The following is a 14,536-nucleotide window of genomic DNA, read 5'->3' as shown; positions in this document are numbered from 1 at the left end:
ATGGCGGTAAGTGTAAGTCTGAATATTTAACATTTCATCAGCAGCCATTTGTCTTAAAGCACAGCACTGATGTTCATTTAAAACCCTCCAGCCTGCATTCAGCCAGGCTACAGACACGGTACATCGATACCGCACACGCTGAGATTAAATGGACGGAGGAAGAAAACCATTCAGTACAGCGATCTATAAGGCCTAATCAGCCTTTTATATAATGCCTTCACTATGATGCTTTACCCGTATCATCTTCTCATGCTGTGTAACACTGTTCAAAGCTGTGCAACCATCTGGAAACTAGAGTTAATTGGTACTCAGGTACGGCTCAATTTTTGACCCGTTATGAAAATGCATATGGTTTTTGCATAACACATTAACTTATTTTTGTACTGTAGAAGCAGGACCACAGTAACCATTGGTAAAACACTGAATGGACACTCACTACCAATCTAAACCAATCAATCCACCAATCTACCTATCTAAACTAAACTTATATTTACACTAAACTGCTGCATGTGATGTAGACGTGGATTTATTTAGAGACTGGAGTATTATTTTTATTAAATGATTCAGAACTAGACAATTAGAGCGGGTCTACATGACAGAATACGAATATTAACATAGGTTTGCAAATATACAGCATGAAATCCTGAAACTTAGCCTTGTACCCTTTAACAGACTTTTAAAAAGAGTTAATTTATGTATTATATTAGGGATACTGTGAGTGTGAACTGAATGCAATGTTTTCAGACACTTAATTGCAATTAAATAAAACTGTATTATAGTTTAAATTGATAATAAATGCATTTAGCTGAACATTATAGAGGTTTTTTTTAATCCACTTAAGTATAATTTCACAATTACTTCTATTGTCTCATCTCATACTGGGAACTATATTCTCAGAAGGCGAAGCACTGCTACTTTGGCGGAGTGATTTACTCCAACTCGGAGCGAACTCTCTGCTCCTCACCACGGGGCTTCTCAGGTGCTGCGAGCAAATCACTCCACCCAAGTAGCAGTGCTTCGCCTTCTGAGAATATATTTCCCAGTATGTATATGGTTAGAAGATGGCTGTGTCTCATGTGACCTTGTTATTTGTACACGCTGTGACTATACAAATCACAACATGTTATTTTGTCACTTATTGGGAGCAGTATGCTAGCTGGAGCTCCATAGTTAAACGATAAACTTTAAGAAGACTGCCTCACTCACCTAAATTATTATAAAGTATGAATCTACATTTCTGTCAAAATAACATAGTACAGTAAGTGTCACTATGGAAAGTGCTAATATGGTGTTACATGGATTGTTTCCCCCTCAGTAATCAATAAAATGTAATTCTCAGTCTCGTTATTAGATATTAGCCATTAAACATCTTGATATTGTTGTATACTAACATGAGAGCCAGCATACGGCACCCCAGAGACAACACACCTGCAGTGGCATTGCTTGATCTGTCCATTCAGAGTGAAGCGAACTGACTCACAGCTAAAGGACAGGTCACTGACACTATTACCACCTCACACACGGTAATAGCAAGGTCAGTGGTTAAATTCCCCCAACAGTCTTTACACACACATCCCTGTGTATTCGGTATTTATAAGGATATGGAGAGAGCAAAAAAGACATAAGAAGAAAATGTACCAGTTTGATTCAAATCAAAACTGTTTAATATACTCAACCCCACTCATTTCCATATTCAGTGTAATATAAACAACACAAATCTAGTTTTTCGTGCACACACAAGTGAGATCACACATGCCCTCATAACCATGAGTCTGTTCAGCATGTCTGCCGGCTGCTGTCCAGACACACTCTAATCCTCCTCTCAGATGCTACTGATCACAGATCATTGGAAAAGGCCGAATTAATTACATAACATCAGTGTGTGTGAGATCTCAATGCTCGAGGCTGCTTCAGTCAATGCTAGACACAGTCTGACTCATTACAGTGGGGCAAACATGTACCATAGCGATGAAAATAAGAGAATGTATGCTCACAACACACTCCCCATAAGAGTAATGCGATTTCATGTCTTATAGATGCATTCGCAAAGACCATTAATAAGATCACACAAAAGAGCCAACAAAGAGAGTGTGTTCTGTGTACAAAATTGCCCCCAAAAGTGAGCTCAATCAGACAAAACCTCCCTTTGGGGACAACTGGAGACGTCCTCAATTAGAAAATCAATTTATAAATAAGGCAAATACTTTTTTCTGAAACGCAAAGCCTTTACTTTTTAGGGTACAGTTAGGGTTTGTCTAGTCTAGTGTATTGCAGTGTTTTTTAACTCTAAGGCCCCCCATTGTTTGTCCACAACAATATTCAAACGCCCCACGACTTTTCCTGTCGTTTGTGATTTACTGGATAAGGATTAAGGATTAAAATATTTTTTACTCTCAATTTTCACACGATAAAATGTGTTAGAGCTTGGCATAACTAGAAAATGTTTATTCGTTATTAAAGCATGTAGTTAAAAGCTGAATTAATTTACATGACTTTTCAAATTCTAGAAATCATACTTTTAAAATTAGGCTACCTCATATATCAAAACAGTGGGATTATTATTAGCTTTACGCATGAACACTGCCATTTTCACACAGCAAAGACAGCATGAATCATCTGCAATTAAGGTTATCTTTAGGGCTGTCACTATAATGATTATTTTGGTAATCGAGTAAATGGTCGATTATTTTGACGATTAATCTAGTAATCGGGTATTTTTTTCTGTGGTAATTAAAAATAGACCTAAGTGAACAATGGCCTTTATAATGACTCAAAATACATATTTAATAACAATGAGGCAATAATAATTGGTTCAAATAAACTATCAAAAGCAAGAAATCATATGGTTTTATTGAACAACACTGTTAAAATACATAATGTAATATACATAATATAGCAATCAACTTATGTACATTACATATGACATGCACTACACACTGATTTTGTGTAGAGCAGCATTGACTGTGAACAGAGCCGCTCTGAGAGACACCTAACCTGCACGCAAGTACTGTAAATAATTAAAGCGTTGCGCTTCCCTAAGAAACCCGCAGAGCACATACTTGTTTAATTGAATCGCAAACTTTGTGATTTCACTATGCTATCCATTATGATTTTTAACTGGTTTAAATATATTGTGCAGCCTTACAAAGCGGTCTAATGCGCCACCTACGGTATTTTACCGGTAAGCCTAATCGACATGAGTAAATTGCAATCAAGGATTTCTTTTTAAATAAAGTACTCAGATTTAATCGAGGAATCGTGACAGGCCTATCTTTCTGCATTGGAGCCATTATGTTGCCAAAAAAATGTCTGAGAATGTTACCTTTGTGAGAATGTGCCATCAAAGTACCATACCAAGTACCATCAAAATAAAATGTTAGCAGATATTAAAGGGATAATTCACTTTGAAATTAAATTTTGGTATGTTTTAGCTTACCTCAAGGGCATCCAAGATGTAGGTGTCTTTTTTTCCGCAGTAGTTTCAATGTTGATATTTTTAGGTCAAACCGTTCTTGTCTGTCAGTCATTTAATGCAGGTCTGTGGTCACTGTCTCAAAGAGCATGCACAGAGTCCAAATTAAAACAATTCCCCATCGTCCAAATTAAACAATTCCCCATCGTAAGTACACATTGATGGCCTAAGACACGAAACGAGCGGTTTGTGTGAGAAAACGTACAGTATTTATATATATATTTAATGCAAGTATATATCTATGCACCAGTCTGAGCACACGTCACACACCAGGATGCGCGCGCGCCCTCAGATCACTTGGACGTGGCTGTGTACAAGAGTTAAAAAACGATATAAATACTGTTCGTTTTCTCACACAAACCGCTCGTTTCGTGTCTTAGGCCATCAATGTGTACTTACGATGCGGAATTGTTTAATTTGGACGATGGGGAATTGTTTTAATTTGGACTCTGTGCATGCTCTTTGAGACAGTGACCACAGACCTGCATTATAGGACTGACAGACAAGAACGGTTTAACCTAAAAATATCAAAATTGAAACTATACTGCGAAAAAAAAGACACCTACATCTTGGATGCCCTTCAGGTAAGCTAAAACATACCAAAATTTAATTTCAAAGTGAACTATCCCTTTAAGCAGACAGTCTACTAATACTGTAATGACTGGTTTTTGAAATGTAGTTGCAACTTGCATAGTGACTTAAAGTTAGTAGAATGTCTAAAGTGGACCATCGAAATAAAGTGTTACCATCGGCGCACATCAGAATCCAATGTACACATAATATCTTTTTTACTAAGATCCGTCTATGTGGTCATTTTTTGACAGAACAATCAATTTCTGCTAAAGATATCTTATGTTTAAGTTTGCCAGTTGGTTGAAACAATGTAATTTGATAGAGAAGCTGAACAGTTATTTTCTATTTCTACGAACAACATATGCACAGGAGTTATTAAATATTCTATAAAGCTCACTTGAATTTGTTACTTTGTAACTTTAGAAGCCAATCGTAGGACGTACCTTCCTTCCTTCCTTCCTACCTTCCTTCCTCCCCGCTACTGACTGACTTGGCTATAAGGCAATGTGCTATCAGCCTTTGGTTTCTCTCTGATCCTAAATGAAGACAGGTGCTTCTCCCAGGGAGCTAAAAAGCTCTTGATCTCATCTGAACAGGCTAACATATTCACACACACATGATCTCTGTTGAACATGTCTGTTTTTAGTTCTGTACAAAACAATTAAGATAAATTGGCCTTCAAAAAACAAAACTGTTGGATAATAATAATAATAATAATAAATGTTTCTTGAGCAGCAAATCAGCATATTAGAATGATTTCTGAATGGTCACGTGACACTGAAGACCGGAGAAATGATGCTGAAAATTCAGCTTTGCATCATAAGAATAAATTACATTTTTAATTTTAAATGATAATAATATTACACAATATTACCATTTTTACTGTATTTTGATTAAATAAATGCAGCCTTGGTGAACATAAGAAACTTCTTTCAAAAACATTTAAAAAAAAATGATGTTTCCAAACTTTTGACAGGTACTGTATTTGAACAATTTCCCTATAATGTGAGAGCTAATTTACATTCTTCTTTGCATAATTAGCAGGTACTTTCACAAAGAACTGCTACCCAAACAGCACATTTAACAGCAAAAATGAGTGATGTCTACAGGACAATTTGACACTCAATTGTGTATCTCTATCAAACATAACCGGCTTTACCTCTGGGATTATACAGAGGAAGAGAATGCAGGCTGAGTTTTGAGCATGTTAGTGAGTCAAAGGTGCTTGAGCTTTGCTTTGAGTTGCACACAAAGACAGACCTGGCCAATTAAGGTAATGTAGTGGAACATACACACAGCACATCACAACTGAAACTACAAACACAACTGAAACTCTCTCTCTCTCTCTCTCTCTCTCTCTCTCTCTCTCTCTCTCTCTCTCTCTCTCTCTCTCTCTCTCTCTCTCTCTCTCTCTCTCTCTCTCTCTCTCTCTCTCTCTCTCTCTCTCTCTCTCTCTCTCTCTCTCTCACACACACACAGTGAGTAAGAAAAGTGCTGAGGAGGCACCCCTGCAGAGACTCGGTGGATAACAAATTGCTTTATTTTCTGCTCTGCACACAGATTGGACTGCAGGCGTTGTACAGTTCAAAACATCCTCTCCTTCACTTCACACACATACAAACATGCGTCCTCCTTCTCCACTGCTAATATTTGGTCATTTCTACTTATAGGAATCTTCATCATCAATCTGTGGATGGTAATAATAAATAAATCCCCCAAAAAACAAAGGCTGCATCCCAATTTGCGTGAAAATACGGTATGGTGACAGGCCTTGAAGAGCCGTTTATTGCAAATGTATATGAAAATGAACAAAATTAAGTCAACAGACCCATATCCCAGACAAAAATGCATTCTTAAAGAGAAAAATGAAAAATTTGATCGCTAGCGTTTTTAATGAATACTTTTATTCAGCAAGGATGCATTAAATTGATCAATGACATTTTTATAAACTTCTAATTTTGATCAATTTAAAATTTGTATAATTTGACTTTTACATTGTTATATCAAAATCTACTTCAAATAAATGCTGTTCTTTTGAACATTCTATTAATCAAAGAATCCTGAAAAATTGTCTCATGGTTTCCACAAAAATATTAAGCAGCACGTTGCTTTCAACATAGATAACTAGGGTTGGGAATCGAAAACCGGTTCCATTTTAGAACTGGTACCTAATTTCCAAGAACCGTGGATTCGATAAGACGCACATTCCGATTATGCTAATCGATTCCTGTGTGCACATTTTAATGTGATTTTAAACCATTCAAGCGCAAGAGGACGCGAAAGAGAACTCTTGCGCTTGAATGAAACTTTCGAAAGAGACTTCGAAAGTGGGAATCGATAAGCAGAATCGGAATCTGAATCGCTAAAATTCAAATGCAACCCTTTTGATAATAAGAAAAAAATGTTTCTTGAGCACCAATCAGAATATTAGAGTGATTTCTAAAAGGACCATGTGACAGTGAAGACTGGAGTAAAGATCAGCCTTGGTGAGAATAAGATATTTCGTGCAAAAACGTTAAAAAAATCGTACTGACCCCAAACTTCTGAGTGGTACGGTTCTCACCCTCATGTTGTTCCAAACATGTCTGACTTTCTTTCTTCTGTGGAACCCAAAAGAAGACATTATGAAGAACGTTTCAACTGTTTTTTGATGAAAACAAAATTGGACCCCACTTAAATTGTATGAAGGGAAAAAAACTGACATTGAATTTTTTTTTTTTTAAATAAAAACTACCCCTTCTTAAAACTAGTTTTAAATGAATGATAGAGAAAAAAACACTTACATTTTATAGAGATCTTTGTAATAAGTAACCAATTGGCATAAACACTCTCAGACACTATTTTTTGGAGAAGCAAACCTTCTCTGCATCTGTTAAAAACACGCACACACATAAACAAAGACATGGGCTCTCGGCTTGGTTACTGTTGACATGCTCACTGGTCCTTATCTGAGATAAGACAGGAATGTCAGAGCATTCGTTGTCTGCTCCAGAGAATTCATAAACAAGAAAACAACAAACAAAGTAAACACATCAGATGACCCATCACAGATCTGACATCTCACTCCAGACCTTTACTTGATCCGACTTTGAAATCGAGCATTCGAAAGGTTTCTCTCCGAAAAGAGCGAATGAAAGAAAGACGACGTAAAGGACAGAGAAAAAGAAATAGGTTAGGGGAAGAAAGGAAGACAAAAAAGAATGACGACAGATGAATTTGACCTTTCTCTGTTCTGCACTTTGAGTCCTCAATTCCAGACAGAGGACCCAGACAATCACATTTTGACTTCCTTCCTGTCTTTGAGCGATGGCGAAGTCAAACAAACACAGAGAGTACATTGTTTTAGAAGATAATAACATTTTGTCTAATGAATTATGAAATAAAATATGTCATGACAGCGAACAGACTGCAGAAGGATGAAAGGCAGTCTTGTGCATGCTTTCTGTATCCTGGCAGTGGAACATGCCCAGCGTTTGCCACCAAGAACTAAATATAGCTTCAGTCTGAAATAGCAGCTATCAGCACCAGTGTGATGCTGATTGGACAGACAGTCATGATGACAGTGGAAGAATTACATCAGACGACTTACTCCTCAACATTACATAGCAATCGCATGTGTGCTCTCTATGTAATGTTGAACCGCAATGAGATCACAAGTGTCATACGGGATAATCTGCCCTGTCTAGAGAGGATGGGTTCTGTTGAGACAGCCCTTACTCAGTCCTTTACTGAGAGAACAAATGAGAAAATGGAGCATTTACAGTCCTGGGCTGCGTTTCACAAAAGCATTCTAAGCTTAAAAGTAGATTGTGGAACCAGTGGCTCCAATTTAGCTCCAATCATAATTATTGGCACCATTATATGAGCAAAGAAGGCTGTATATCTTTTATTCAAAAAATGAACAAAAATCTAACCTTTCATTGAAGTAAAAAGGGGCCAAAAATTAAGGCCAATGTATTTTCGAGGGGGAAAAAAACATTTCATAATGAGACTTTCCTCCATTTTTAATTGATTTACTTAAAAGAAAAGTTCGATTTTTGTGAATTCTTGCAGATTTCAACATCTTCTGTGCTCATATTTACCAAGGGAGCCAATAATTCTGAAAAGGACTGTATTTCAGGCTTGGCTGTTTTCAAGGGTTGATCCAAAAGTCTGCAATGGTGGACTGTTGCATAATGATTGGTCCATTTGAAGCGAAATCTGCATTTTCTGAAGAAAATCAAATACATTTTATAGCTATGGACATCACCGTCAACAGCTGGCTTTCGAATGCAAACATTTTGTCCCTGCAATTTCAATGGGAAATTTGTACAACATTATAACATCAGATGCGCCAAGACAAGCGATAAAAGGTATCTTTTCCATGTTATTCAGAGTTTTTGTCCTAACCAGCCATTTCTATTTGTCTGCGGCGTCGCGGCTGGAACAGCAACACAAAGTATGGTAATGACAATCTCAGGTAATGTTATTGTGCTTTATTTAATGTTAAAAACTTGTGATCTACAGTTAAATGCTGAATAAATTGCAGAAATGTGTGAGTAGTAGCATGAGGGATTTCAATACAATGCTACCTGGCAGAGGGGAAAAAAAGAGCTATTAGATGAAAGAAGCACACAAACAGATTGAAAAGTCTGAAAGAAAGTATCTCTGAGTTCTGAGCAGGGAATGAATGGAAAAATCACCAGCACAAGGGAGATAGAGAGAGTTTGTTTGTCAGCAGATTTCCACAGACAGGAGCCCACACACACTGACTGACTGCACAGCCTCTTTTCTACAGATGCCCGAACTAGTAAGTCAGCAGTCAGTCAAGTAGAGAAAGCACCCATTCGTCTCTGAGGTGAGGGTGGAGAACGCAAAAAAAAAAAAAAGAAGCAAGAAATATCCTCTTTCGAGCACTTTTAAGAATGATCAAACACTTTTAAACCTCAAACTGAATGCTAGGCAAGCTCTGACTCACACACACACACACACAAACAAAGTCACAAAAACACTTTGAACTTCTGCTGACAGTAAAGGCCTTGCCACTTCAGGCATTTTAAATGATCAAATTGCTATCCTATTAAGTATGCATATCCTATTTACATATCTTACAAATGGTTAACTATCTGATCGATAAAACACAAAGTGTCCAAGTGCAAATATCCGCTAAACCACAAAAACGCACACAAAAACAAATGGCATACCAGACCTTTCACACAGATTGTGAATCTGATCACGTAATTTGATCCCATTATGATGTCGAGCAGATCTAGGCCATTATGAATACATTATAGAGGCATTTCATTCAGTTAAGGGGATCTGAGTGTGGCTGTGAATGACAGTGTATTTCACAGCACAACCGCCTCTGTTTATGCAACAGGCCAACAGAAGGGAGGGCATATGCTCATTTTGATGACCAATCTCTCCATTGTCTTTCTGTTTGATTTATTCAAAATACATCTGAGAGCAGTTAACTTTCAACTTGTACAGCTGCACACCCCAGCCTTTGTACATTTATCACCACTTCTCTGAAACAAAACTCCCTCAGTCAGAAACAGAAAACTCACTTTTCATTTGTCAGCTACTGCAAAATTCACACTCAGTGAAAAACAAAATACATAGAAAAACTACCTGTTTATATTTAAAAACAAACACTTTTCACTAAAAATAAAAAAAAAATTAAAACATGCTAAACAAACTAAAATTAACAAACCAGTTTAGGTTAGTTTACACTGTTTTCCAGTAGCGTTTACTTAGGCACTATGTGGATTCAATGAATAGTTGAGGAATAAAATTAATATATAAATTATTTTCTGTGCACTCCAACAATGATGGAACCATAATTGCAACTGTATTTTTTTTAACCACTATTGTGCTGATGAACAGCATGACTATGTTGGTCCAACTGGTAGACAAGTACCAAACCTGCATAAACCAGACTGGACATTCATACTGGCCTAATTTGGTCTTTTCCGCAGGGTAGTAAGAGTACCAGCCAATAACAACAACAACAACAATAATTGAAATGTTTAACGCATCAATAAACACCTAAAACTGTCAAATATATACAATACATACATATAAATAAAATATCTGATTTAAGAATAATAGGTAGAACATTATATGAATTATATTAATAATAATAAAAAACTTTTAAATAAATATTTAAAAAATATGTATGTATAAATTGATTTATATACTTGTTGGGAAACATTTAAACATAAAACAAACAAAAACAGGAAGGCTTGCTACAGAAAATCAATTGACTTATGATTTGAACAGGCTCAGAAGAAGTCTTGTGGCGGCACTCCTGAACAGATTACATTAATCTCAACTTCTCTGTTGTGCGTCAGAGAGCGGGCGTCTTCAGAGAGATGCAGAAAGCTTCAGACAGACTTCTCTGATCACATCAGCTCTGATATCAGTCCATGAGCTGAGTCTTTCAGAGTGATTTGAGAAGTCTATAGAGGTGACCTGGAGTCCCTTTATATAATGCAAGCAGGTTATGCTCTTCTCACTGTCAGAGCTGCTGTTCATTAATCATAGAGCTGTCACTCAGGGAGTGCGCGCTGGGCTTAAAACGTTTAGGAGGCGCTAAAATATCATGTGGCAGCTTTGTTGGCTAATCACAAGATGATGATTTACACTGTACGAAAGAGATGGAAAGAAACTGAGCTCTGTTCCCACAATGCAATTCCGCTGTGGTGACCTGTGCACATCGGTCAGTCAGAGAGACCATTCTAGCCTTCTGGGAAAGAGGGAGTTATTTGAGCGATCACGTCCAGCCAAAGGAACACGCTTGTTTTGACTCACCGGGCTAAGAATAGAAAAATCTTAGAGAGTAAGAGACGAGCCACGCTACTGTAAGTTGGGAGGGGATGAAGGAACATTTTATTGCTCAGAGGATGCTCTTTCATAACTTAATGGAGTTCTTTGTTGGTTTATCGAATTATCATTATTGTTTCTTAAAATTCCATAGGAGAAAAAACATAAATACCAGAACATGTGTTGACATAGTAAGAGCAGAGAGCAATCAAATTAATGAGTATAGTATTTAGTTTGTGATTCTTTCCTACAATAGCACAACTATATATATATATATATATTTTTTTTTTTTTTTTTTTTTTTTTTTTTTTTTCATTTATTCGAATGATTCATTTGATTCAGTCATATACATTTATATCTTTTTTTTTCTTGTTGTATAATGGGAGGCTTTAAATAAGCCCTTCTGGGTTTTCTGCCTCTCCCTGCACAGTATTTGGATTGTATTCTCTTGCTCTTATTGTATATATTTAACATTTGTGCAAATACAATTAAACTAAAACTAAGCTGCATCAAACTGGAAGTAAAGATGATCAGAAATTTAATCTACAGTGAATAAAAAAACAGTTCAAATAAAAAAAAATAAAAAATAAAAAAAAAAATGCTGCAACTGTTTGTCATTCAATTCTATTGTTCTCTCAGAATTCTTCCACGGATGCAAATGGAACACCCTAATGAAATACTCTTAAATCTATGATACTCTTAACGAAAAACTCTTATGAGCCAAATCGCAAAATGAATCAAAAACACAGCCCAACCAGTTTAGTCTGATTCCTAAACGAATTATGTTATTTTTAAGTGAATCAAAACAAAACAGCACAACCAGTACAGTCTAACCGATTCCCAATCGAATCACCCTTATGAGTTTGCTATTGTCAGTGAACCAAGCCCACACAGTGAGTTCAGTGTAGTCTAAGCGATACCTCAACAAATGACTCTTATGAGCCAGGGTTTGTTAATAAATCAAACACTCAGAGCTTTCAAATTGTGCAACAATTGTGTTTATTATCAAAAATGTCAGAGTTTAAAATCAAATTTTATTTATTTTATTATATATTTCTTGCTTAAAAGTACTAAAAGAATCGTTGAAGGAACTGTTAAGGCAGTGGAATCGTAACAAACTAAATTCTTTATGATTTTGACCATTAGGCCTAACTTTCAAAAATATTTTGAGATAATAGTGTGGAGCCTAAACCTACCTGCCAAAACCTCAAATACTAAGATTTAACCATTTTAATTGATAGCAATGCATTATCAAAAGCAATTACAGTTTACAACTCATGGAGCAACACTAAACGCTGCAGACTCCAGGCAACCTACTGTGTCCAAGCCAACCTTTGTCCTTCTCTAACGCTTGGTCTTGTTTGAAATCACACATCAATCATTCTCTCCATGCTCACATTCAGTCAGTCCGCCAGGCCCTGGAGAGCAGACGCCTGTCGAGTTTGCAGTGTCTGGATGTGGCTCAGTTACAAACGAGAAATGATCAAATGTGAAAGAGTTATTAAAGTTGAAATATTTGTACCAAGTATGCCTGCAAATAGAGACCCCTACACATGTACACACTCATGCACATGCATAAAAATGCTACAATGGAACGCAGGATGGTGGATTTAGAGCCACAGGATTAAATGTCAAAGAAAGTCTCAAACATGCTCATGCTTAAACATATAGATAAATATAGGAGGTCACATGCATAAACACACATATAAATGTCAGCCAGAATTTTCTCATGTGAGATATCCTAAGGCTAAATTGACTCCAGTTATCATAATGTAACTGTACGTGTGTATGCATGCATTAACAAGAGTGTGTTGTGTGTGAGTGTGTGACCAAGCATGCGCTGTATTTCTCACTCCATCACTGTAATTTCTTTCTCTCTGTCTCTCTTCCACCCGGTCTCTCCTTCTTTATATCTGCAGGGTGTGTGTGTGTGTGTGTGTGTGTGTGTGTGTGTGTGTGTGCGCGTGAATGAGTCATCACTGGTGCAGAAGATCATCTATATTCCTTAAGTTTGCCCAAATCTCCAGCTCATACAGCCAATGCAGCAGGAGAACACTAAACTACGACATGCACACACTGGTTGGGACTTACAATTGACTTCTATTGTGTTTATACTGAGATAATGAAGGGTTTCTATCCTCTATACCTAAACCTAACCCTCACAAAGACCTTTTTGCATTTTCATATTTTAAATAAGGCATTATTTAGTATACAGCGGGGGAAATAAGTATTGAACACGTCACCATTTTTCTCAGTAAATATATTTCCAAAGGTGCTATTGACATGAAATTTTCACCAGATGTTGATAACAACCCAAGGAATCAGTACATACAAAGAAACCAAAACAAATAAGCTCAGAAATTAAGTTATGTGTAATAATGTGAAATGACACAGGGAAAAAGTATTGAACACATGAAGAAAGGGAGGTGCAAAAAGGCATGGAAAGCCAAGACAACAGCTTAAAACTATTAGTAATTAAAAAGCAATCCAGCCCCCTGTCCGTGCAAATTAATAACAGCTGGTTCAGTCCCAACGGATGGCCTACAAAAAGGTCTCATTGCCAAGGTGTCACACAAGACACATCTCATGATGGGTAAAAGCAAAGAGCTGTCTCAAGACCTTCGCAACTTAATTTTTCCAACACATAATGATGGCATTGGTTATAGGCGCCATTCTAAGCTTCTGAATGTTCCAGTGAGCACTGTTGGGGCCATAATACGGAAGTGGAAAGACAATCATTTCACCATTGGGGATATTTGGGGATATTTAATTTCATTAATCAATCAACAATACTATTGATCAGCATTACCAAACGTGGACGTTTTCCACTAGAAACAAACACTGATGTATTATTTTAATTTAATACTGTGAAGCTGCTTTGATACAATCTGTATTGTGAAAAGCGCTATATAAATAAACTTGACTTGACTTGACTTGACCATAAATTTGCCTCGACCAGGTGCTCGTCGCAAGATTTCTGACAGAGGAGTGAAAAGAATAATCAGAAGAGTTGTCCAAAGCTTATTTGTTTTGGTTTCTTGTATGTACTGATTCCTTGGGTTGTTATCAACATCTGGTGAAAATTTCATGTCAATAGCACCTTTGGAAATATATTTACTGAGAAAAATGGTGACGTGATCAATACTTATTTCCCCCGCTGTAGTTATTCAAACATTTTCTTGGTTATTTCAATTTTACTTTGTTTGAAGGATGTGAGCTACCACTGAAACAAACCCTTACCAACATCAACATAAAAAATGCACTTGCATAGTGATCAAAATTGATTTAATAATAATTTCTGATGTGACGATTGAGATTTGAAATGATGTAGTAACACCCACACAAATCAATGGGCATCTTATGACTGTGCTCTTGTCCTGAATGTCAGCATGAAATCAAATCTATTTTGTAAATGCATGTTTGTCACAAGTGGCAATGTAGCGAATCCAACAAAGACGAGATGCACCACTCAGAATGAATAAAGATGCACTTTACCATAAATGTTAACGCAAGACAATGAACAGAGTAGTATTGAGGGCTTAAATACACAAGGAATGATAATCATCGGAACAGGGAACAGGTGCAAACTAATCAGAAACCATGACAACAAATGAATGAATGAGAACTCAGGCAAGACAGTGACAATGAAACTAAACAGAACAAGATAATGAAACTAAACAAGAATGA

At 36.7% G+C, this 14,536-nt stretch overlaps 1 protein-coding gene across 2 annotated transcripts in view; it reads right to left on the bottom strand.

Annotated features, from left to right (window-relative positions):
• Positions 1–14,536, bottom strand: part of rimbp2b (RIMS binding protein 2b) — a 151,323-nt gene that overhangs the window by 90,062 nt on the left and 46,725 nt on the right. The window contains exon 4 of one of the 2 annotated variants that reach the window (XM_079896708.1): positions 6,580–6,645. The exons of the other annotated variant lie outside the window; for it this stretch is intronic. Coding sequence (XP_079752834.1) covers positions 6,580–6,645 — 66 coding nt within the window. The remainder of the gene's footprint in view (positions 1–6,579; positions 6,646–14,536) is intronic. 2 annotated transcript variants of the gene reach the window in all.

Source organism: Squalius cephalus, assembly GCF_949319135.1.
Source record: "Squalius cephalus genome assembly, chromosome: 16".
NCBI lineage: Eukaryota > Metazoa > Chordata > Actinopteri > Cypriniformes > Leuciscidae > Squalius > Squalius cephalus.
Note: the sequence above shows the minus strand (reverse complement) of the source record. Positions and strands in the feature narration are given on the sequence as shown.